This window comes from Saccostrea cucullata, unplaced genomic scaffold (genome assembly GCF_032062105.1).
Source record: "Saccostrea cucullata isolate Sc308-1 unplaced genomic scaffold, CSIRO_AGI_Scuc_v1 ctg1500, whole genome shotgun sequence".
NCBI classification, from domain to species: Eukaryota; Metazoa; Mollusca; class Bivalvia; order Ostreida; family Ostreidae; genus Saccostrea; species Saccostrea cuccullata.
In genome coordinates, this window is record NW_026941724.1 from 32225 (window position 1) to 60076 (window position 27852).

The 27852-nt window shown below is 32.4% G+C and overlaps 2 protein-coding genes across 2 annotated transcripts in view; both read right to left on the minus strand.

Annotated features, from left to right (window-relative positions):
- Positions 1-4273: 4273 nt before the first annotated feature.
- Positions 4274-27852, minus strand: part of LOC134258298 (multiple epidermal growth factor-like domains protein 10) — an 89343-nt gene continuing 65764 nt past the window's right edge. Inside the window, exons 3-8 of the mRNA XM_062740827.1 lie at positions 6570-6707; positions 6342-6482; positions 5545-5685; positions 4926-5066; positions 4584-4715; positions 4274-4465 (exon numbers count right to left, since the gene is read on the minus strand). Of these exons, the coding sequence (XP_062596811.1) occupies positions 4296-4465; positions 4584-4715; positions 4926-5066; positions 5545-5685; positions 6342-6482; positions 6570-6707 (863 nt within the window). The 3' untranslated portion in view covers positions 4274-4295. The remainder of the gene's footprint in view (positions 4466-4583; positions 4716-4925; positions 5067-5544; positions 5686-6341; positions 6483-6569; positions 6708-27852) is intronic.
- LOC134258299 (uncharacterized) lies at positions 6775-14566 on the minus strand. Its single transcript, XM_062740828.1, has 3 exons — positions 14389-14566; positions 8717-8947; positions 6775-7067 (listed from the first exon to the last, which is right to left on the minus strand). The coding sequence occupies exons 1-3, from the start codon at positions 14441-14443 to the stop codon at positions 6775-6777; spliced, it is 579 nt and encodes a 192-aa protein (XP_062596812.1). The 5' UTR covers positions 14444-14566.

Below are 27852 nucleotides of genomic sequence, written 5' to 3' on the forward strand. Positions count from 1 at the left end.
ATTTTTACAAATATTTAACAAGGACCTTTCTAATGATTATCAAAGTTTGAACGTCAATTGCCGAGATACAGGACATATTTAGAGCTCTAAACCTTTGTTATGTAATCAAGGTCTGTGTCATGTTTTTGTTTACATAGGTTAACATACAAATGTATGTTTGTTCAGAGTAGATAATTTCAATAAAAAAAAAGTTAATTTTGAATACAATTCGACAGTTTCTATTGCAGAACTTCATTTTGTTATAAATGTTTTCTATATGTAAACAATAACAAGGCACGAGCCTTGTTTACCTTATAAACAACTTTAAGTTCTGTATCTCGTTTGTTAATCAACAAATGATGTTCAAATATTTGCTAATCATTAGATTATGCCTTAGGTAGGAATTGTAAAAATGAAAATTGGTTTTAAAAAGTCACTTGAAATTGTGTCCATGCCCCCTTTAAAAACGAGTTATCCTATCAGGCATTGATGCATTATACCAAGATGTGTTATTTCTAAAACAACCCCTTTGGAATATTGTTGGCTTATCAATATCATATTTTTAGGGAGATCTTTTTTGTAAAAGGTTTTAAATTAAAGTCAAAACGAAAACAAGAATCGAACCCACATTTTAAATCACATAGAATGCACCATACTTTTACGTGTGATTTGGTTACTTTCTCAATTTATGACCATTTCCATATATTTATATAAGATTACAGTATAACTAATAATAATTGCATAATATGATTTCCATTTATTTTAGCTTGTTGAGCAGGTATATCCCGGCGAGTTCAATCGCTGCTATTTATAAACAAATCAGACTGGGCGTAGCAATTGACCAAAGCAGTCCTGGGTTATGCAGTGTAATTAAGTGTTTTTCCTAGATGTTTATAGATGTTTTCACGACCAAAGATCCCACAAGGTCTTTTCTGGACTAGTGTATTTTATCTATTATTATTATTATTACATTTTTATGTTTTCTTGATGGTTTGTATTCCTGAAATTGCCACAAAACTTTGTTCTTTACATGTATTTTCCTTCCTAAGTTAGATTCAAAGAAGTATTCTCTCAATGTAAATACTACAAGTAAAAGAATAGGTGTATTATTATATGTATAGAGATAGTGTTCTATGTACAAAGTATGGTGTAATGTATTCTTCTGAAAGTAAAATTATTGTCTACAAATAATAAACTTTGTCTATGAGTGAATGTAAAAAATCCTTAAAGTCTTATTTTTCTATTTCATACACGATGATGATGTTGACTTTTTTCATTTCTAGTTTTATTGTTTCCATCCTTTTATTCAAATAGAAATAAAAAAAATTGCCTTCTGATACAGGACAGTACAGGCGGATTTTAACAATATTTCTATGAATACATAACATTAAGTTGATGTGATGTTCTCATATTCAAAATAACAACAAAATAAGGAAGAAAGAAAAACAGCTGTTGAAATGTCGTCTAAAGCGGTGCTTCATAAATCTATCAGTTTAAAGGGTATTAAAAAGGAGATTTCTTTGTGGGTGCGTACCATGCTTGGGTATCTGGATCGACTGGAAATTTTATATTAACAGACGAGTTAGGAGAAACATTATAGCGTCTAACAGATAAAGATAGTACTAGAGGTATGCTTGCAGTCACCCAAGTCAGTGATCTTGTTTTATATGGACGAGAACTATAACATCAGGAAACTTTCTGTACATAATAAAACAAAGATTCAATTCATTAAGGCACTAGAATCATGGACGCTTCGATATATTTGTATATTCTTTGCTTCTGGAGATCTTCTGGTTGGAATGTTAACAAACAAACTCAGGGCGGTGTCTATTTGGGCGGGATGTCATTTTTTTAATGACATATTGTGTCAAATCTTGTCATAGATAATGCACATGTCAGATATGAAAGCCCTTTTGATTGATTTTGTCAATCAAAAATTATAAGGAAATGAACCTGATGACCCAGTATGGCAAAATAGCGAAGCTTCAACTTTTTTTGTCAAATCAAATATATATTGGTAGTTTCTTAAGAAAGGTCGTGCCAAAAGTATTACATATGTGAAGAATGAAAGCCCTTGCCCGAACCACCGTTCAAAAGTTATGGCCATGGTTAAAGTTTTTAAAAAGTAGGTCAAACTCCGAGGTCAAGGTTCTTTATGTTCAATGAAAGGTCTTGCCACACGTATTACTTATGTGAAGTATGAAAGCCCTTGCCCAACCCTTTCAAAAGTTATGGCCGATGTTAAAGTTTTTAATAAGTAGGTCAAACTCCAAGGTCAAAGAGTCAAAGCTGTTGGTATCTAATAAAAGGTCTCCTCACAAGGATTACATATGTGAAGTATGAAAGCCATAGTCCTTACCGTTCAAAAGTTATGGCCAAGGTTAAAGTTTTTTCATAAGTACGGAAATCTCAAACGTCAAGGTCTAAAGGTTAAAGTTGTTGGTATCTTTCCTGAAAAAATACAAATGTAAAATACAAATGCCCTGGTTTCTACCATTCAAAAGTTATGGTCAAATTAGAAGTTTGGAATTTTTGTGTAAAAGTGGGTCAAACTCGAAGGTCAAGGTGAAAAGGTCAAATTTGGTGGTACCAAAGGAAAAGTCTTGTCACTAGAGGTTGAAGTTTTTGTGGCGGACGGACAGCCCGACTGACAGACTGATAGACTGACAGATAAATGAGATTTAACGTCACTTTTGCGAGAGCAGGGGACTATAAGAGTCCCTGGTCCTGCAGAAGAAAAGGGAGCGATGATAGCTCGTTACAACGCAGTGGGTCAGGAAACCCAAACTATCCAGTGCACCCGGTCCGGAAAGAATCTCTTTACATATTCTGTGTATATAACAGAGAATCTTAATGGAGATGTCCAAAAGTCGGACTGGAACGGTGTGATGGTAACGGATCGGGAGTTTCGCTTCTGCTACCCAGAAAATACACGTGAAGATTTTTTTCCTTGGGAAATGTGCGAAGAGTCTCTGTTACATATCCTTGTTTGTGATACGACCACTTACACTTTGCTGGATAAAGATGGATATTTTCTTCAGTATTTACGGACCACTGAAGATGGAATAACAGAATTTAGAAGTTTGAGTTACGATTTAAAGAATTGCCATATTTATGGTATGGACTCATTTAATTAAAAAACAATTGGCCCTTTTCACAACAAAATCTTACATTTACGATTCAGTCTTAAATTTTACCATCTGTGTTTTTTAAACAACGATTCCATTGGTTAAGACATTGAAAAAATAAAATAATTCACAAATACATATACTTGTTTTATTGTTTTGAAGGGAAAGATTTTTTCAAACAGGAATATTCCATAAAATTAACATCATTTATAAATCTTACATTTCGAAGTATACAATCAGAGAATGAATGGGCAATTTAAGAAGAAAAGTGTTTTTTTTTTTAACAAATATTTCTTGAAAATGATCTGTAGTTAATCCTTACACAATCTATTCGATCTATTAATTCTGATAAATATATTTATTATCCATGGCACGTAGTTCTTGGTAATTGGAAGACTGATTGGTTGTTTCTAGATCTTGGTACTGTTGATTGGCCTCTTTCACAGTTTGATAGGTTTCTGAATCAAGAATTGCTTTTGACCCGTTATGGGATTTTCTTTTGAGAATAAGTGATCTGAATTAAGAAAGAAAAATGGAAACATTTACAGTTCACGAATAAATTTCTAAAAAAAAATGAATAAGTCAATAATTTTTTGAAAGATGAAAAAAATCATACATTTAGTTAAGCAATTAATATTTCTTACCTTATCTGAGGCAATAACACAACAAAAAGGAAAATAATATTCAGTGCAATTGAAAGAATCAGTCCAATAATCATGCCACCCGTTAAGTCCGTTTGTTGTCCAGTAACATCGGCTATTTAAAAAATGTATACTCTTTTTAATTTAAAAAGATTCATGTATGCAAAATGAAATATTTTATAGCAATTAAATAAATGATGAAAACCTATGTTATAAATTGCTTCATAACTCATGTGCTGTTATAATTTACAATTATTTAAATGTTCTGAATTTTTCATAACTAAAAACGTAAACAAAGCGTTTCTAAAACAGTTTGTTAACTTTTTATTAACATGAAAACTAGTTGGTTTAAATAATTACATAAATTCACTGCTTTTTTTATACCTTTGAGAATGATCAAATGAATGGAAAACTTTGATTTTTTTCTTTGGTCTGTGTATGTTGATAATGCAAAAGTTGACAAAGAATTTAAACAAACGACAGGCAATAAGATTGACAAAGTGTTTACAATAGCACCTCTATATTTTTATGCAACGTACTAGCAATATCACTCCACTAACTCACATTCTAAAGCTTTACACTGACATGTTTCTCCCACATAGTTTTTATGACATCCCCGTGGACAACTCCCATTGACTTTATTACACGTGTCATTAGAAACACAGTGTCTACTGCATTGGTGATCGCAATTCACACCAAAATACCCTGATAGACATTCTGCAAATATAAGTATCAGCATTACAAGCTTTGAAAATAAGATGCAAAAAATGTAATAAAAACCCTACCTTTTACGACTTCAGTTTTTACTTTCCTTTTGAATAAATTAAACTTCTACCTTCGTCACAGTTTGGAATTCCTTTCCATCCTGGTGTACAGTCACAGGATCCGTCTACATGGTGACAAGCACTGATACACTTTTGCGAACAAAATCCAGAGCAGTTTTTACCAAATTGACCAGACGGACATACTTTGATAAAGGGTAATAAATAATGATCATTTGTTGGACTAAAAAATAACAATCAAATGACTTTGAATTTTTAGCAAGAATTTTAACATTAATCTAACACTAATCTTAGACAGAGATTCAGAAGTATAATACACTGAAATACTAAGCTGAAAAAAATAATAATATTCAAAATACATCAAAACGAATTTTCGACGTATATTGGAAGATAACCTGAGTCACACAATAGTCCTGTGTATCCATCTGCACAGCCATTATCACAAAGCCCAGTGATGTGGTTACACTTTACGTTGTTTATACAATGTCCACTACAATACTTTCTACATTCTTTACCAAACGTTTGTGATACACACTCTGCAAAAAAAACTACATAAAGACGCACGTGTAACATTAACCGAGCATTCTTTTTATGTAAAGCAAAGATAAGCGTAGAAAAAGTTAAAAGTAAAGAAGTAGGGGGAATTGAATGCAATATTCGGCGCACTGTATCAAAATTCCCCATCTAGACGGTTTTGTTCTCCACGTAGACTAAACGTGTAGCTAATGAGGTACGTCCTCAAAATACTTACTTTAGAGCAAACAATGTAGATACAAATTGTTGGTTTCTTTTTCTTTATTTGTTATTATTTTGGGTTTTACTGTTTTGTTAGACATGAAAAACACAAAGTAAAAGGTCAATTTAATTTTTTTTTTAAATTCTACCTCCATTGTTTTAGGGTATAATCCTTTTAAAGACAATGCTTGAAAAAAAATAATATAATAAATAAAACTTACATGCTGAAAATAAAATGGATGTACACTGAATTAAATGAAGAATATAATAATTGCTTACCTTGGTCACATTTTTCGTTAGTATAACCCGATCGGCAGCCATTGACACATTTTCCCGAAATTTTGTCACAAGGTTCTTGAAGTAGGCATTGTCCACTACAGTTGAACATACAGTTTTCACTATATGACCCATTTAGGCATTCTTTGAAATTATTTCAGAATACATAGTTGATATGAAACGATACGTAAGTGACATAAGTAAGAAAGCAATCATTAAATTGTGTAAAAGAAAAAATAGTATTCAGGTTTTACCACTTTTCTTTTCATCTTAGTTTCATTGTGAAAAGCTTTTGTGTGTAGAGGAATGTGAATTTAGACTGTTACTTCAATTAGGCATTTAAGACTTACAAGACCTCGTTTTATATACTGACTAATGTTTTCTAAACTCAGGTTCACATGTTACACACAGAATTATCCAAGGGTTGTTCCGATCATAACAAGTTAAGAAGCACGCAACAGTTGTGACTTGTCTGTCAATAAATGTTCTATACAGTGTATCTCTATTTTTTTAACTTTCATACACAAAATTCAGCATACATTTCCAAGAGTTTTGACCAGACATAAGATGATGAAAATGTTAGTATTTCTTATACAAAAAATTTTATAGATAAAGTTTTAGCTAATATTTCCAAAACAATCATTCATAAATATGAGTGTATAAAAGTGTGTAGCTTAATCAAACAATATAAAATTGCAAAAACATCCTTCAATAATTGAAAATGTAGATTAAACAGGAAAAAGGAAGTTTAAGTGCATGACTACGTTGCGTGTGTCCTTAATATCATATCTTTTTCTCACCCTTATCACATAAAGTTCCTGTCCAACCAGAAGCACATCCACCAATGCAATGACCTGTTACACGATCACAGTTGGCATTACCCCCACAATGTCCAGCACATGCCTGCTTACATTCGAGTCCATACTTCCCAAACGGACACACTAGTTAAACATGCATCAAAAAAGATTTTAGTATCTCGAAATCCATCTTTCGGTGCAATGAATACACTGAGAATTCTAAATTTGTACCATTTTCACAAAGATCCCCACCCCATCCAGGTTTACACCCAAGACATGTTCCGTACAAGATATGGCATCTATTTTCTTGACAATTTTCTGGGCATTCAATACTGCAATTTGGACCATACATTCCACTCTCATTACAGCCTTAAAAATGTATAGACAAAGACCATCAATTTTGTCTCGTGCTTTCCATGAGAAAAAAAAAATATTTTTAGAATAATATTATCAATTCATAATTACCTTGTACGTCTACATCACATAACTCTGTAATAGAAGAGAGTTGGAATCCTTCCGGATAGCCATCTGCGTATCCCTCTAGATATTGTCCTTCAGGAAGTCTCTCGTTATAGTAGATGACGTATCGCGCATGACCTATACATGTTGTATTAAAGTCCAGGGGCGGTAACTCTGGACCGTCAATGTAACAACGGTAGCCATCCTCTTTATCTGTGGTGTTTGAGAGATAAAGAGAAAATCCCGCAAAGCGACCTCTTTGTCGGATCTCTACAATATATCTTTCAATCATTATGCACTAAATAATGTATTTCTGTCCTCCAGTCAAGTTAGAACCTAAATAAAATGATTTGCATGAGACCGTATCAACAAAGGTTAATTGTCACAGGAAATGAGGGTACAAAAAAGGATCCTTCACTTCTCAACGGCCCTGAGTGCGGAATATAAGTCTAAATTTGCAGCTCGAAAGAAACAAGTGATGACGTCTAAAATCAGTGGAAAACCACCAGAGGAACGCTCAACAAAGATAAAAAAAAATACCTCCTAGTCTCTGAAGAAAGTTGTGCAAACATGAGTTTACCAATTAACGTTATTTACATCTCAGATAATTTGTTTCAGTGCATTATCTCATCATATAAAAGCAAGAGGCCAAAGGACCACATCGCCCAACTAGGTAACAGTGGCGCCTCCTGGTTATCATGGATACTCCTTTTCGTATATGTTCTCATGTGACAAAAATTATCACTCGTTATAGCCCCAGCTTATTGACAGAGGTAAGGGATTTTTCTATGTATTCTATGAAAACCTTGATCCTCATTTTAGCAATGCCCTGCCCTGCAACCCCACCCCCAGGTTTCACTTTTTGAATAAACTTGAATCTTGACAACCTGAGAATGTTCACATATTCTATAAATAAAATTAATCGTGGCATACATTTACTTTTTCTTGAGATGCCGATTTTAAAAGTTTTTTTCATATTCTTACCTAAAGCTATGTAAAGCTATGATTGCCCATAGTGACCATACCATGACTCCGGGGTTGATTTGAATCAAATTAAATCTATATAAATGAGGGTCCTTTTATCCTTATCTGACTATTTTTGTTTTTTTAGGTACATATATGAATCAAAACAATTTCAAACTTTCTTATCAATAAGGCGGATCACGGCTCTGCTATTCTTGAGAAGAAAACAAATTCAAAGATTTTAGAATATCCGTGTAAAATTTTGATCGGGCGGGGTCATGTCTTGAAAAAATTAACATACACTACAAAATGGTATGGAATCGCAGAGTTTCCGATGTGCTGTTGTGTTTAGCATGGAATTTTAAATGCAAATTTTTTATTCGCTGAATTGCAAACGTACATTACATGCAAATGAGAAAGGTATTTCCTTCATGGACTGTAGAGTTGTTGGAGATTTAGGGATGCAAGATAAGTCTTCCACTAGCGCGACTGAAGTAATTGGAATTTGGAATATGGTTAAAATGAGGAAAAGGGCAATGAAACCTTCAGAGCTCAGTATTTTATACTATCCAATGGTTGTTAATTCTCAGTAAACATGACTTTTCCATTAACCAAAGAAGTGACTAGGAAGACAGAAGCCATTACTACATAGAATGTGCACGACATGTGTAACCTACACAAGAACAGTCCTTATTCTCGCGCGATCAGCGAATTTCTTTTCTATTTAATAATCAACGTATCAGGGTGAAATTTTCAAAACCTCTATTTAAACATTTGTTTTTCAACTTGCACTAAAACTAAATTTCAAAAAATCCAACATTATATAATTACATAGTAGAGATCAAATGACAAATTTTGCCTCTTGTAAGATTTTTAAATTGGTCGAGGCTGTAAATGCAGTTCCAACATGATTAAAATGCAGTTTTAACCCTCTTTTACTACAATAAATGCCTTACCATGTCCGCTATATGATTTAAATTTTATCCTAATGTAGGAAATGCTTTTCACTTCACCAAAGTCCACGTACCACCAAGTATATGAACCAGCATATGCCATTATTGTATCTGTTCTCGTGCAAGTATTAGTGTTTTCATCAATGGCGTTATGGGAGGCATATTGTTGACAAGATGATGGTACACATGTCCAATGCCTATGTTGATTTGTATATTTTCTCCTCGATAAATTGTCTGTAAAATACACGATAAATAATTAGTTCTTTTTTACAATATTAGAATGTCTCATTTTAATACATGTAGTAATGCAAGACATGAGTGTTTATAATTTTTGTCCATCTTAAGATTTAATTAATACATGTATGTGTAAGAGTACTTCTGATTCAGTTACGCAGCACAGTGAAGGTTACACTAAGGAGTGAGGGCCTAATTCATACGGGAAATGTTTGTGACGTCACACAAAATATATGGTCTGCAAAATACCAAAAAATAAAATTATTTGCTAATTCAAACTCTCGGAATAGGTGCAGACTACATAAAAACTTACTATTACATGCAGTTTTGACGTTTGTTAAATCCCATACAACAATATATAAATGATGGATCGATCGCAATGCACTTGTCAATGTGACGTCATCTCCCAAAAATGACAGTTTGTACACAGAGAAAGGCTGATCATGTCACATTTTGTACATTGAATAATGTCTTCTGTTCTCAAATAAAATATATTTGTAGTTAAATAAAAGGCCGTTAACTTGGATGCGATGTTTATTTTACTATTTTATTTATAAACTGCCCGAATATTCTCCAGACAAGTGATACTGCCGTGTGTTTGTATGCAGATTCATTGAAAAAATAATAGAAGAGCCCTAATAAATCGATTTATTGTAAGGGCATACCCTCTATGTATCTTGCCACGTTTTTACACATAAACTCAAGAAGTATTAAGATTTTTGAAAAGTGCTACAAATCTCATGAAATCTTGCAAATAAATTAATTATATCTATATTTAATGTAGTTGACCAGCAAAATATTCAACCTGCCGTGAAACAAATTAAATTTTAGCAATGAAATAAGGGAACTTATATAGGTTCATAGCACTTTTTTTATTAAAAAAAAAACAAAACTACAGATAGTGTTGAAAAGGATAAAAAATTAAACTAAGATTTTTAACTTGGTTATGCTCTTGCAATATTGGAATTTATAAATGACCTTTAAACTGCAAGTATAATTGCTAAAATCATGTGACTTTTTCAATACGTGACAAGCCTTAAGTCTCAATAAAAAATCTAAATGTCCTCAACATGTAGATTGGAACCACATTACATTTTTCTGATATCAGTGAAGTCCTAAATGAATCTCCCATCCTTATAAAGTAATGCATTTTTTATCTGAAAGAAATCACCGATGTTTCCATTTGTAACCTTAATTGTGCTGCGTATTCCAATTATTACTAAAGCATGAGAAATTCTGGAAAAAAATTGATGATGTTTCCAAAACAGATGAGTGCATTTATACATGGAGAAATATTAAATTCGATATGCACAATCAATATTTCAATAGACGATGCTTCTTGAATATATGGGAAACGCTTGAATATACGTGAAGCATTGAGGAAGCAAGTAGTGATTGCGTCCCCTTATAAGAAGACCTAAAGACCTACTCTTGTATCATATGAAGCAGAATTTGTCCACAAAATCTTATATGTGCAAGATAGTTCACTTGCTGTGGCCTTCAACTTGACATAGGATATATCCCGATGAACTTTAAATAAAAGATACCACAGAGTCAGACACATCTGTTTTATATCTAGATATTTTACTTGGGAAAGACGTTATTGGTTTTCTAACAACCAAGCTTCAAGACAAACAAGATGAATTTAACTTTTCAAACGTGAGCTTCTTTCACATTTGCAGCAATATACCTTCACCGCCTGCACACGGGAGTTTATTTCTTTCAGTTGATTACGTTTACGACTTAAACTTATGATAACCCTGAAACAACAGTTTTTGAGTGGTTGTAAGATAGACACATTGTCGTACGTAGACACATTGTTGTACGAATGGTGATCCGATGGGGCCACTCGCACCTTCGCACTCTTGCCTTTTGGGAGGTAATGCGATAGTGCGAAGTGCGAAGGCGAAGGAGAGAAAGAGTGATGATAAGACGGCGAAGCACGAAGATGCAAAGGTGTAAAGGCGAAAGAGCGATACTTATATCGATCTTTCGCCTTTGTAACTCCGTGCTTTTGCCTTCGCATTTACTTCTGTGGAGCTAATTATCGGCATAAGTTAATTTAAGCGGGTTCTTTTAGTGGATGTTATTTTAGCGGCGTAATGGATTGTAAGCAATGTTTAATTGTACAGTCACGTTTTTAATAAAGAATTTACACTCGCAATTTCATAAAAACGAGAAAAAGTGCAATTGATCACTGGACATTCTAATTTTATATACAAATGTAGATTAAATAATAGGATAATAGTAAGTGATTGTTGTAGCTTGTGCAAGGTCATTTTTCTGAAAAAATGCACACCTTAATTAAATACCGTACTTTAAATACAATAACTTTCGAATTTCATAATGCCAAAATCCTTTCTTGAAATATATTCGTAACAGACTAAACAGTTCATCTTCTTCTGCAGATACCCAAAAACTTATTATCAAACGAAAGAGAACCTAACAAAATAAGGCAAAGGCGAAAGTGCGAAATTTTTGAAAAACTCCTATATAAACAAATACATAGGCACAGACATTTTGGAGACCCAAAGTTATGCGGAGAAGAAAATGCTACGTGGCACGTGATTTTTGATTAAGAGAAAAGACTTGTTATGTATTTGCAAGTGAAATAAAGGTGATAAAAATCTCATATCAAGACCTAATCTTCTTTGAGATATATAGAACTTACAGGTAAAAATTTGAAAGTATGGATGCACTTTGGTTCGAGATTTTCATTTGGTGCTGAACGCACCTAGTTGTAAACAAGTGAAATTTGAAAGTAAAAGTGCAACGGCATGGTACATTTTATCTGGCATATTTTGTTTTGCAAGATCTCGACCTTTCACGGCCAGAAAGTCATTTGCCCATAATTCAAAATAATAATGTATCAGTGACAGGGGCTTAACTTTGTATGGAAGTCTATTGGAAAACATTTGGCGGTGTTTGTCCTATTGATGGCGAAAATGCGAGGTTGCAAAGATGAAGAAGCCCCGTGCTCGCTACTTCACACTTTTGCTCCTTCCTCCGAGCTTTCGCCTTCGCAACTTCGCACTCTCGCACCTTTGCCCTAAAAGCGATTTGCAAAGAAGCGAATGGCCTCAACGGAACGTGAAAATAGTCTTTGTCAGCAAATACAACTTATATACATTTTATGCTAACTGACATTTTCATACTAATTGTTAGTCCTTACTTATACACTGAATTGACAACGGATTTTTCCGTTGTGTCAAGGAGCACACGACGGATGTGACCGGTTGACAGGTGATGCTCACTCCTACACGGCACCTGATCCCAATTCCAATATTTTGGAGGTCCTTGTTTGCTATGCTCCTATTTTGTATATTGTTTTATAGACCTTGATCTTGGATACTGTTCGTTATCACCATATGGTTAGACTTCAGTATAATTTTTATGCTCTCGGATCGATAGATCCGAGGCGTATATTGTTTTTGTCCTGTCTGTTTGTCTGTTTATCTGTTTGTCTGTCTGTCTGTTGAAAACTTTGACCTTCGCCATAACTTTTGAACCTTGAGATATAGAGACTTCGTATTTGGTATGCATACTCCACTAATGAAATTCTTTTAAAAGACACCAAGGTCAACGACCTTGTGACATTGACTGTGACCTTCATGCTAAAAATAGCTTTTTCGAACTTTTGCCATAACTTCTGAACCATAAGAGATAGGGACTTCATATTTGGTATGCATACTTCACTAATTGAGCTCATACAAATGACACCAAAGTAATTGACCTTGTGACCTTGACTGTGACCTTAATGCTAAAAATAACTATTTTCGAACCTTTGCCATAACTTTTGAACCATAGGTGGTAAAAACTTCATATTTGGTATGCATACTCCACTCAAGTTCTTTCAAATAACATTAAGATCAATGACCTTATGACCTTGAATGTGACCTTTATTTTAAAAATATTTTTGTTACTTTGTTGCCGCAGGGCGCAAAGTGTTTCACAAACACATCTTATCTTCCTTGGCTTTAAATAACGCATGAAAAGCGAAAGAAGCGGACGATTGCTCAACATTAGACAGTACCAGGAAAACGAATTGGAGTGGCTCCGGATTTTACTGCATGACTGGAGCATGTGAGGCCAAGGTTTCAAGATTTTCAAATTTTGTGTAGAAAACATTCTATAAATAGCCTAGTAGTTTAAGATAGTAAAGAAATTAACATGCAAATGTATTATAAAATGAATATGAATATATAAATATAAAATGAAATGTCCGAATCATAATTCTCATATTTCTAACATTAAGTTAGAATTGAATTGTAGACAACAGGATTAAGGTGGGTAAATGTAGTGTATGAGTAAACAACATCGATGTCTAGGTCATACATATCAGCTACATGTAATAAGTAGGCATTTGTAAGATTTAGGGACACCTCGAGAATCAAGATATCGCCATGTTAGTTTATTTGAAGCAATTTTTATGCGCCAGGATCGATAGATCCGGGGCGTGTATTGCTTTTGTCCTGTCTGTCTGTTTGTCTGTTTGTTTGTTTGTTTGCAAACTTTAACCTTCGCCATAACTTTTGAACCATGAAAGATAGAGACTTCATATTTAGTAGGCATACTTCACAAATAAAACTCTTTCAAATGACACCAAGGACAATGACCTTGTGACCTTGACTGCGACCTATATGCTAAAAATATTTTTTTTTCTGCGAACTTTAACCTTCACCGTAACTTTTGAACCATGAAAGATAGAGACTTCATATTTTGTATGCATACTCTACTAATTACACTCTTTCAAATGATACCAAGGTCAATGACCTTGTGACCTTGACTGTGACTTTTATGCTAAACTATAGCTTTTTTGATCTTTCACCATAACTTTTGAACCATTGGAGATAAAGACTTTATAATTGGTATGCATACTCCACTAATTAAGTTCTTTCAAATGACAATGTCAATGACCTTGTGACATTTACTGTGACTTTTATGCTAAAAATAGCTTTTTTGAACCTAAACCATAACTTTTGAACCATTAGAAATTGAAAATGCATATTTGGTATGCATTCTCCACTAATCAAGTTCTTTCAATTATACCAAGGTCAATGATATGCTAAAAATAGCTTTTTTCTGAACTTTGATACCGCCGGGCGCATAGTGTTTCACAAACACATCTTGTTATTTATGGGAATTTAATACACTTAATACACTTTAAACTTCGCTCCCCTCCCAAATTACAGTTTTTAACTTCCATGAGTACTTTCAGTACTTTGGTTTATTATTTTCAGATTTAAATTTTTATTTTAAAGAAATGATATACATGTATTATGAACCAAAAGCAAGATTCAAGTAAGCTTTGGCTTATTAACTTTACAGAATCTTTAATTTAAATACAATGAAGATGAGCATCCCTCACATTTTGGATTATTTTAAGGAAGCATACAAAGTTTAATCAAATAGAAAAAGCAATGTGCACCAGATATACAAACCGTATGCTGAACAATAAAGAATTCCAACAATCAGAATCAAACATATCGAAAGCATATCCGCTAAACAAATCTTAATCGTTATATTTCAAATTTGGCCTTAGCTTCTGTATATTTTGTAGATGCGGAAGTTTTAAATCCATTTAAACTAAGTTCATTTATAACCGTCTATTTATCTTGAAAAACTTCCTGCTCTCTTTTTAGTTTGAAATTTGCCGATGGAAGAACCCGTGTCTGTGGGAGACGTGGAAAGCATTTTGCTGGTTGTTGTGTGACGGAAGTAGACATTTTTGGGGGTGGTAGTGTAATGGTTTGGGGAGGAATTTTTTGGAGGAAACCGCACAAGACTTGTTATAGTGAACGGTAACCTGACAGCTCAAAGATACAGAGATGAATTTCTCTTTCCATTTGTACTGCCATGTCTACCCACCAATGGTCCTGGTTTAACATTCCAGCAGGAGAACGCAACAGCACACACGACTCGAAGAACAAGGAGTCTTTAAACTCAAAAAATAATTTACGAGTATCAACTTTGCCATTACATTGCTATATATGACTATTAATCTAGTTGAATAAAAAAAAAATAAATTCATTTTATGATTTTTTTTACTTTTCCCCGTAATCTACCGCGGTCATTCCGGAAAATGCCGAGTTCTCGTGCTCAGTTGTACATCAGATACCTTAAGGTACATCTAAAGTGTTACAAACTGTCATCACTAAGTTATGTGAATTTTTTGCTTCAACATGATTTATTCAGTTGTACAATTCCCTGTAAGTTGATATGCTTACATCATTTTCGTTTCTGTATAGATGTACAATCATACAGTTATAGAGATATGATATTACATATATATGTATAAATATATTCTTTTCTGCTTCATGATTTATTCAGTTGTACCAATATAAATTGATATACATGTACTGTGGAATGCTTGTATCATTTTTATGCCTGTACAGATGTATTATCATACAGACAAATATTAAGAGGCAGTCCGCCGAAAAACCAGGCAGGTTTGTATTAATAGGCGGCACATCGAATGTGACGAATATTTGAAATTTTATTGAAAATAATATCAATGTAGTCCAAATGGAATAATGTAATCGAAGATTTGTTTTGAAATTGCTTATTTAGTAAAATATCCTTTTGTTTCGTGTTCTTGAATTCCCCTATATAAACCATTGAATTTAGGTCAGAAACAACGAACTGTAATTTCCAATACTTATTTAACAGGAATATAATTCATGCTGAACTAAATCTAGAAATATTTCGTATTTCAGTTTCAAAAATAAAATTGGTGGGCAAAACACTTTTGATAGTAGTTTTCTGTCAAAATATAGAGACGTTTTTTTATGAAATTTTGCGATGTAAGAGTTATCTCCCGTGGCATCGGTAAATCTGCTAAACACCTTACTATCGAAATCCTAGTGAAATATTTAGAATATATACACAAAATAAAATTATTTAACCAAAAATTACTACTTTATTTTCAAAATAAAATTCATTTTCGCCTCCAAACGTAATATTTAGATTAAGATTGGCAGTATTATTCAGGTTGAATCCACGTTTCCATTGATGTATCAGTGACGTCATATACCTGACTAATATTGCGTCACAATTAAATAGTAACAAGTTTTCCAAAGAAGTTTGTAAATTCTTTGCATAAAAGCGCAAATAAAACGATTAAAAATAAATAATTTCTCTTTTTCTGTTCAATTACTTTTCAGAGTGCATTATCCTACATGTTTTTAAACTGGACGTCGCCCGTGAAAAAAATACATTTTATATAAAAATATATGATTTTATATAAAATGTATTTTTTCACGGGCGACGTCGCAGCTAAAAGTAATTTTGTACATGTCCGATTACTAATTTTTTAAACTGATTTACTAGGCTATGCGTACAAATAATTAATTGTTTATATTGAATATTTCTTATAAAATTGGGATGTGAAGAGATTTTATTTTCTTCTGATTATCAAGGAAAGATGAATATTTTAGATTTACGCAACATTTAATTCAAGTCAACGGAGTTGAGATGTTTATTTCATGATATTTGTACACACACACACACACACACACAAACACTTGATTATATTTATCTATGCAGTCAAACCACAGTAAACGATCCGCGGTACGATTAAAAATATTTTATTAAAAAAGTGAAAAATAAGATTTAAAAAATATTTATTGAGGAAAATTACTGTTGAACTCCCCACTTCAATTTGCCACTAAAACGGAAGATTTCGTGGGCGTATTTTTTGTTTTGTATTGTTTTTGTTTGGTCTTTTTTTTTTGTTTTTTTTGGTTAAATTTGGTGATTGAAACAATCACATACTCACATTCAATATGAAGTTAAAAAACGTGACCATGTTGGCCAATTCTAAAATGTTTTCCCATTAATGAAAGTTTTTTTTAATATGCCGCCTTGCCCCCCCCCCTCCCCGTCCCGGCTTTTTGCTTGCGATTTCTAGGCTCTTACATAATAATACTATATATGAAATAACTTATTTTCTTATTAATATAAAATTAAATTTTGTAGGATGAAAATATAGGGGAAACGGCTTTTATAGATGACAGGTTTAAAAAATTTGGATCAAGTCGAGACTGTGCACATTTAAATATTTTCTGCATTTAGGTAGTGCAAGAATATTTTCGCCAATGATAGAAATTCACGAGATAATTAAAAAATACTTTAGTTGGAAATAAGATATTTAATAAAGATAAGCTGTCTACTCTCAGTTGTTGCATAATGCATGTACAAATACTTGTTTTTTAATACCGAGTATCAAGAAATCGTACAGATGTTATACATGATAAAAGTCATGATTGTAATCTTCATGTACGTAAAAGACATTAGTATTTTAAATAAATTGTATAAACATTTGAATCCATGGATAAAATAATTTTAAAACAGTTGACTAACTGAACAGAAATAAAAGACAAGCATATTTTTTTCTGATACATTAAATGCAGAATATTTCTAGTTTTACGGTAAAAACCGATCCCGATTGAAAATAATGCAAAATGTGTAAAGTTATAACACTAAAAACAACTGCCACCCATAAGACATGTATCAAAATACATCAAGTAATTTTTTGGCCATATTACAACAAAAGAGCCAAATTTAACATTACAATTATAGTATTTCCTTCTTTATATAATTCCGGTCGGGATCGGTTTAATTGTGAAAAATTGTAAAACATAGGTAAATTTGACTCCTTTTATTTCTCTCAATATAAGGATGCCCACTGATTTTATTGAGTGACTCAAAAGTTTGTACTTTGTATTCATAATAACATGAGAAAAAAAATCTGTCATTGAAATGTATTGGGTTTTATAACGTACTGAAAATTGGATAATGAATTCAAAAAGTTACTTGCTAAACTCAATTTTGGACCACATATTTTTTTCTAAAGAAATATAAACTGGAGTCTTATTCATTACTAAAATTAAAGATAAGAGTCTATGGTATAAATAATATTGATAGACACATCCAGGTTTTGCGTATCTGGTACATATAAAACAAAATAAAAACGTAGTAATTTTTTTTACCCCCATTTTGACCTTTTTGCACTTAAAATTGAGCAATTACCAAAAATAGGACTAGTGGAGCACTAAAATTTTTTTTGATGTTGTCATGTGTAAACACTTGCTTAAATAAGTCTATATGCAAAAAATAATAAAAATCCATGACATGCGATGTGCCACCCATTGCCTGATTTTCAGTGGACTTCCTCATAATTAAAAATATACATGTATGTATATTTAGTTGTACCAAAATACTTTGAGGAATGTTTGCTAGTTTGATTTAAGCATCTTTAATTCTACTAGTGAAAATTCATGTTTTATATATATCGTTTATTGACGAACTCATACATATAATGAAAAAAGCACCTTCAGCATTATGAATATAAATGAAATGCATCAAATTTTATGACTTACTAAGAAAAATAAATTTACCATTGATGGAGTTAAATATTTTCATTAATAATTTAATTGCATATATTTACAATTTTCAAAACAGTATTGTTTCATGGTGAAATAATTCATAAATATATAATTGATTATTGTGTGTGTACACATTTTTTACACCATGTTCACATTTTTTGGCTTAATTTGAAAAAAAAACTCTTGTGTATAAATTCACATTGAACATCTTATTATTACTATTAGACAAATGGAATATTCCCCTAGTCATTTTCTTTCCTTTTATAAATGGAAATGTAAATCAAAGGTTTTGTGAGACGATGCTGGTCCTTATTTGTACAGTTTCAGTACAATTTTGTTGCATTGGTACATGTATGGTGTAAACTTACTGAAGACAGTAAAACTGAGTTTGTAAAAGGAGGCCAAATATTGCATATTGTAGCTGGATCCTTATTTTTGAGGGCGTTGATGATCGATGACTTATTGGTTTATTAAGATTACTCAATAAACGAGTAAACCATGGATATAAATCCCATGAACAAGTGATATTTTGATTGCCCGTGAACAATTTTGGGGGTCAGCCCTTTTTTCGAGACATCATTTGAAAGATCTCAGAATTCTTCACAATTTTTATTCTCTGTGTTTTAACAAAATATTTACTAGTAAAACGATATAATAGGAAAAGTGTTAGAAATTTTGAAACGCTCAATATGACTTCTTTCAGACCATACCGAGCGGTAACGTGCAGTATTCCGGTGAAAGTTAACAACACAATGCAAATCTACATTTGTTGCTCTATCTTCCTGAAAAGATTTCATCTTCCTGTGATGAGCGGTTCAGATCGATATCTATGAGATCTGAAAGTTTCGTGAAAATCGACCGAGACGTTTCCGAGAACTCGCGTGCACAAAAATCGGTAAGAAAAAAAAATAATAATAGGGAAAAAGAAACCGAACGAAAAAATAAGGTCTTCCATTGGAAACGGTAGACCTTAAAAACAGTGGAAAAAAAACCAACGAATAACAAGGTCTTCCGCTGAAGACGGAAGACCTTAATAAAAGTGAAAAAGAAACAGTAGAATAATAGAAGGGTCTTCCGCTGGAGACGGAAGACCCTAATTATCGCGTTAAAATATTCGGCATTTAACAGCATACAACAAAATCAATAAACAGATACATACACACACACACACACACAAAAAGGAAAAAAGCAGCCACAATTTTGGTGCGGTTTCTGACACTCCTCACATTGTATGTATACGTGGTTATCGCCACTTGTAATTGGCGTTTTTGCGATTGTTTTTCCATTAAAAAGATGATACACATAACTACATTCACTACCATAGTAATTTGTCTGAAAATATCACAAAATGTGACATGTTTCCAGGTCATTATATTTTGCAAGCATGGTGTAAAAAATAATTTTCAAAATGCAGTCTCTGCAAACAATTTCTATGATGAAGATCTATGACTAAACAAATGGAAATTGAATTCAAGAAAAAAAAAAAACACCAAAGAAAAGTCATATCATGAATTAAAACATTGCTGTGATGTCATTCCTTTGTTCTCACAGTCTAAAATTTACCTGTGGCAGTCGAATATTAGTGAGCAGTCTGATATTAATATCAGACTGTCTCAGTACTGATATCCTTCAAAATAGGACTGCTACTGAACAAAAGAAATAAAAAGTGTGATAATTTAACAAACAGCAATTTAAATTTCTTACATAGAATGATGATTTAGGAAACATTGATCTTACCCATAATTGCAAAATTTAAAAAAAAAAAAAAAACTTTCAATTACACTGAATATACTGTAACAGAAAGAAGAATATGCGGCAGACCAGATAATGCAAATAAATAAAAAAAAAACTACAACACAAAAACGGGTAAACTTCTAATAAACTTATCAAAATTTTAGAAGTGTTTAAACCCCTTTCTCTGATTTTTGAAATAGAGGGGGCGCACTGTGAGTCACCAGAGAAGCACAAAAACTTTATACACCATTATAAAGAACAACATTCGAACAATTTGATTTCATTTTTCTCATAGAAAGAAAAATGCCTCTGCAAAATCAAGGTAACTAGGCCTGGCATTTGATAATTTAATTAGACTTAATTTAAAAGATATGCAACAAATTTTGATAGAAAATTGAATATTTTCAACGTTTCCTTCAAACTCTTGGATTATTGATTATGTTTGTTTTTCTGTAATTGAACATCAAAAACAAAGGTATATGTAGATGCTTAACATGAAAAAATGAAATGGACTAATGTACCTTCAGCATCCGCTTAATTTTCTGTGGCAATTCTTCATTTCTACATTTTCCATTCCATTTCAAATTCATCATTCACTAGATTGTCTGTATGATAATTCGTTGCACTGCTTTAATCTCCGTGCGTGTTTTAATTAAGAAATATTTTGTCCCCACTCTCCTATCAAATTCTTTCAAATTCCTTCTTCAGTGTAGCCAAATCCCTAAATACTGAGTACTTTTCATTTAAGCCTACATTCTTGAAAGAATTGCTTCAGTGGTCATTAACACCACTGTCTTTTGTTCTAATATCGGACTAAATCAGGTAAATCAAAAGCAATGTTTTAAGTACGATATATGCCTCATACATTTCTGTATTAATAAATATCAGACAGTTTTCGGCCCTAAAGGCCTCAAACTGTCATATTTTTAATACAGAACTGTATTCAGCATATATCCAATACAGAGTTCACTAGAACAACTGTAGATTTTTCTAAAGGATGACTTTGCATGGAGATGTTGCTAATGAACATAAAAACACTTAATATTATGTCAACTGGTCATGTTAATATAATTAAAAATTAATAAAGAAAAATGATGAAAAACCCATCCTGTTTTCGCTTTCTTCAGCCGTTACATGTACTTGGTCATAATCGTATGTAGTAAGTGCGAACCAATTCTGCATAATAAAAAAAATGCGTGACTAATAAAGAAGCTCAATTACAAATGTAGCGACCATTAGATTTCCAACAGATTGTCGTTGGGGCAAAAGGTGGGGTTCATTTAGACATTTTGACGTGGATGGAGGGAATTATTTTCTTCATTTGCATCCTTTTCTTTCAATTGATATATTTATCAAAAAAGTTTTTTTTTTTCTCTTTTAAGTTTTGATTTGTGTTTTGAAGTATTTTTTCCATCATTGTACACAAATTGACACATTCTCATTGTTACATACGTTTTATGCACTATTTAAGTGGCAATTTTTTTACGTTTCAAGCGACCGGAAGGGATGCTGTCTTTATTAGTGAATTCTCAAAAAAATTGTAACCACTGCTTGTGTAAAACGATAAATTCGTATAGTGTCGGCAAAGTCTTTGTCACTAGGGTTTCAAACTTTTCAAAATAAAAAAGTAGCATTCACTTATCAATCAAAAGTACATTATATGTTTCCTTGTTAATAAATGTAGCGCGACCTATGAAACTTATATGCTGCGACTACACATTTTCAGTCCGGTTTTGGGTTACTCGCCATTAAAAGAATTTAAAAAATCACCAAAAAAGTATCTTTAAACATCTTTGTATTCATTTATAAACCTCATTTACTGAACTGTATTAAGCAATATTTCTCAAAAATGAATTCTCTTTTTATGCAATTAACATTATAGATAAACCTTTATTTTTTAACATATAGGAAAATGAAATATATTTTTTAGAATAATTTCTCTACCCTAAATTTGTGAATATTTTCCTTGTCAAGAAATCCTTGTCAGAATGTTTCCAACCTTTGATATGAATATGAATACACCTAAATAATTACAGAAATTGATCAAAATATATAACTTTCCCCTCAAACTGATAAGAGATAGGTTACTTATCAATGCTACTTCTTATTAGATGACTGTTTAGGGTTACTTTCAGATTTACAATGGGGATATTTATCAAAAATCGTATACGTTTTTTTATTTCAAAAGATCATGATTGATAGAAAAATTAGTTATCAAAAATAAACCTAAAAAATACACATAAATAATTAACATAATCAACAATTATTTATGGACAGGGATGCAAATCATTTCATATTAGACATCACAAAATTTACACACAATCTTCAGCATATCTTTGACTCGTACACATTTTAAGTATTATTCAACTTAGTTGACTTTCTTAGATTTCTGCATTCCCTAAAAAATTGCATGCCATTCACATTATCAGAACTGTGTAATTCATTACATGAGATAGTGTCGGATTTGTCCACTTATGATCAAGATTTAGTAAAAGGTGCTTACAGGTTTCTCTAATTTAAGAAATTTATTAACAAAAATATACAGTTTGAATATTGGTATTACGATTACTTTTAGCATGATTATAATTATGGTCGAAGGTCCTAAATTCGACAGGGTCCGAATTTCGACGGTTTTGTTATTTTGTTTATATCTGGTTCGTTCTCGCGAGATCATATTACCTTTATGATGGATGAAAATGCATTTCAAACTGGAAAGCATTCATTTCATATAGTTTTAGGCGCAAAAAATGTCTGCCTTGCGTTAAATCACTTTTTGATACAAATATGAAATCTGATTACCTGTATATGTTTGCTACAAATAACTTGACAAAATGCCGTCTGAATAGACTGCCAATTCAGTAATGAAATTCGCGTGACAAAGTTATGGAGAACAAGGCCAAGCTAATTTTATTTTGAGTTTCTCAGAACTACATGTATATTTTTAAAAAAAGAAAATAATGGATTCATCATATTTTGAATTAAAAACACAATGACTAAATGTGTTGTTATACTTAGATTTGTTGGTAATCATTTGCAATTTCCTGAAAATGTAATGTATTTTCTTTTTATACCCGCACTTTCTAAAGAAAGTTCGGGTATATAGTTGTTACTCATGTCCGTCCGTCCGTCTGTCACACTTTTCTTCCCTGAACTCCTCCTACATTTTACTCAGCAGCCTAATTATCTTTTAGGAGATGGTTGGTGTTGTTATGTAGATGTGTAATAAGGTTTTGGAATTTTGATTTTGCCCTGGGGGGTCAAATGGGGGTCGAAAAATGACGTTTTTTTTATGCTAAAAGCCCCGTCTTTCCTGAACTCCTTCTACATTTTACTCAGCAGCCTAATCATCTTTTGGGAGATGGTTGGTGGTGTCATGTAGATGTGCAGTAAGGTTTCGGAATTTTGATTTTGCCCTGGGGGGTCAAATGGGGGTCGAAAAATGACGTTTTTTTATGCTAAAAGCCCCGTCTTCCCTGAACTCCTTCTACATTTTACTTAGCAGCCTTATCATCTTTCGGGAGATGGTTGGTGGTGTTATGTTGATGTGCAGTAATTTAAGGTTTCGGAATTTTGATTTTGCCCTGGGGGGTCAAATGGGGGTCGAAAAATGACGTTTTTTATGCTAAAAGCCCCGTCTTTCCTGAACTCATTCTACATTTTACTCAGTAGCCTAATCATCTATTAAGAGATGGTTGATGATGTCATGTAGATTTTTGAATTTTCATTCTGCCCGGGGGGGGGGTCAAATATATAGAATATATATATATATATATATATATATATATATATATATATATATATATATATATATATATATATATATATATATATATATATATTTGATATTTTTAATCACCCTGCTTTCAAGAACTTCCCTAATATTTTATGCAATAGCTTTAAACCATGATCATTTGGAAAATGATTGGTTTGTTTTGCGTATGTGTAAAATGGTTTCAACATCTGAATTTTCATGTGGATGGCAAAAAGGGGCAGGAAAAAGATGACCCCTCCATAACCCGGGGGGGGGGGATCATGATTTGTACAAACTTGAATCTACACCTCTTGAGAATGTTTTTATTTCAATCATGCTCTTGTTGTTCTTGAAAAGAAGAATTTTGAAGATACATGTGTTTCCTTCTATTTTTAAATAAAACTTTGATCCCTATTTGTGGCCTGACCCTAGCCTTTGAGGTGATGATTTGAAAAAACTAGAAATATGTCTATAGGACATGAATGTCCCGCCAAATATGTATTACTAATGCTACATGAAAATTTGTATTAGTGTATAAAGTTTGATGAAAATATCTTGAACAGTTTCTTTAGAATTGAAACTAAAATCTAAATAAATTGGATATAGATAATAAATTCTCACCAAATTATGTATAAGTGCATGCTAAACATAAAAAAAATGTCTTAAATTATTTCTTTAAAACTAAGCGAAATTCAAATTAAAGAGGAGAGAGGTCAAGGTCACAGGAATGTGCAAGGTAAAGATTTTGATGCAGTTGAATAGCTCTCACTAATACATATCAGCATATTATGTTTGATAAAAATATCTTGAATGATTTAATGAAACTGAGCTTAACACTTTTTTTAAGAAAAGAGAGATCAAAGGAAAGGTTGGGGTCAAAATGTTGTTGCAGTTGAAAAGCTTACATCAGTGTGAATTTACTATTAGCATATGAAGTTTGAAAAAAATATAATTAATGGTTTCTTTAAAACTTAGATAAACACATATTTTAAAAAGTGAGGTCAAGGTCAAAAGAAAATTCAAGGTCAAAATAAGTTGATGCATTAATACCTCTCAGCAGTATGTATTAGTATATGAAGTTTGATAAATATATCTTGAATTGTTTATTCAAAACTAATCTATACATTAATTTTAGAAAAGTGAGGTCAAGGTCACAGGAAATGTCAAGGTAAAAAAAAGTGAAGCATTGTAAGGCTTACATCAGTATGTATCATCATGTGAAGTTTAATTACACAACTTGAATGGTTTCTTTAAAATAAAGCTAAACACTAATTTTAAGAAAAGTTAAGTGAAGGTCAAAGGAAAAGTCAAGGTCAAAAAATATTGCTGCAGTTGGATAGTTTACATCAGTATGTGCATCAACATATGAACTTTGATAAAAATATCTAGAAAGTTTCTTTGAGCTCGATGGAAAGACAGATGGAAGGGTGGAGGATGGACATGACAAAAACTATACATGTATTCCTAATCATGACGTGGCATAAAAAAAACTTGAATCTACATTATATGAGGATGTTTCCATATCAAGATTATACAAGCAAATTCAAAGAATTGTGGTCCTCTGCTTTCTGTGTTTTAATGAATGGGATGCCATTATTTATGGCAGATTGTGCGTCAAATATGCACCCATATCATATGTCAATTTATGAAAATTAGGTAAAAGGGGAAAAAATCATAGCATGCTCGGAAATATTTTGTTGCAGTTAATGTACATGTCAAATATGAAAGTCCCATCTCTTTTCAATCAAAAGTTATATATATATATAAATATATAATATAATATTTTTGAAAAGTAGGTTAAACTTCTAAGTCCAGGTCATAGAGTCAAAAGTCATGATATATTTAGAAAAGTCTTTTCACATGTAATATACATGTATAATTTAAATGCCCTATCTTTTCTCTTTCAAAATGATTAATTTAAAATGATATTTTTTGGAAAGTAGGTGAAACTTTTAGGTCAAGGTCTCACTTGGGTTAAAAAATCATAGTACATTTAGAAAGTTTTGTGGAAATGTACATGTGAAATATGAAAGCCCTATCTCTTATTATTCAAAAGTTATGACCAAGGTTTAATTTATTGTGACAGATGCACATACTGTCAAAGATGGACAGACTGACAGACAAATAAGATTTAATGTTCCCTCCCTTTCCCAAAAACGGGAGACAATAATGCCCTTGCTGTTCTCGAGAAGAAGATTTATGATGGAAAAAAATCCCCTGCATTTTTCTTAACGCAAATCAATATTGTGTTTTTATGTCATTTGTTTGTTTGTTGTTAAACATCCCTCTCAGGAATTTTTCACTCAAATAGAGACACCACCACTTGAAAAATAATGAGGACAAGTCAGATTTGAGGTCAACATTCATTTTAGGAGTTTTCATCCATTAAGTCGTAAAGAGATATGACCTCAATCCTTCCCCTCATCCCTTCCCAGTCCCCTGTTTATTTATGTATGCAAACTACGACCTGTTTTACATTTAAAAAAAAATGTTAATATATACAAATACTTTAATGTGGTCCATCTCTTTGAATGATTTTCCTAATTCTAGGAGGATAGGTTGATGAATATAATGTCAAGCAATCTTATCATTGATGCACTTTTATTTAATTTAATGCAGTCATATTGTGAACATTTCCAGTTCATTATAGGAGAGTGGGGATGACCGCCTGGGGTTCATAACCTTTATACAATTAAATTTACATAACATAATAACACAAAAAACAAAATTATGTATAGTCAAATGGAAAAAGTTTCCTACTATTTAGGAGTCACATGATATGATCATTTGTCATTACAGGGAAAGGGAGTGGATTGGGAGACCCCCCCCCCCCTTCGGAATTTGCAGGACTATAATATATACTGAAGCAAATAAAAATGACTTTGGATGCCCTCCACCCTAGAAAACAGACCCCACCACAACTTCTCTTTTTTGTTGCTTCTCAGGAAATTCTGGTCTGGAAATTCCCCCTCCCTCCCAGAAAAAAAATTCTGTATCTTGTAACTGAATGTAACGTCGATAACGGGCGATAACTCTTCAGAATGTGAAATGCGTCTTATTGGAGCATCGGATGACCTTTGATCCTTTAAACTTTAACCTAACCAGTTGCATTTCAGACTATTTAACCCAAATCTATACCAAAACTTGAACTTACCGACTGTCATAAGTCCCTTCAACTTCACGAAATATAATCCAATTAAAACACAAAATAATTCCAACTGACATACATGCAATGATGTTACACCACACTAGTACTGCACGTGCAGTGCTATCTAAAAATGATTATGGTAAAACTAGTACTTAAGTTAGGTACGTGACGCAAGCCCAATGTGATGCAGATGTTCAGATATATTTATAGTACAAGAACAAATTTAAAATTATCATTTACAAAAGATGTTTTATCTTAACTTTGTCATCTAGGCCTATTTCCAAAACAGGCAAATAGGGTGTGTTTGTGTGTGTGTGTGTGTGTGTGTTGATAGGAGAGGGGTGGGGGGTTGACTAGATTGATTGGGTATATGGCAGCTTTCAAGGTGTTTCTGCCTAATCAAAGTACATTTTGAAAAAAATCATCAAAAACGCTTTACACTAATTTGAATAATATTATTTGTTGTTGATCTATATGAGAAAATAGATTTAAAAAGTTCCAATTATGGGCCAAAAATTTATATCCCCCCTTTATCAAACCTAATTTACATCATTAATCAAATTCTATTGTTTAATTTCAGACTAGTAATGAATTAAGAATATGAAATACCTATAAGATCGAGGCCCATGGGTCACATGGTCACCTGAGAATATTATGCTCAATTTGATGAAAACAGTAACATGTATTATGTAATTTATTGAATTATATTGACTTTTTCCTTGGTAAAGCCCAATTTGAAGGAGTGTGCATTTCGAGGCAAACACCTTAGTGCGGGTATTACTGTCTCATGACAGCATCTAGTTTTTAAATACATTTTTTTTCCCTTTTAATTAAGTACTACAATGAATCTTCACATAGAATTATTTCAATGCTTAGAATATTATGT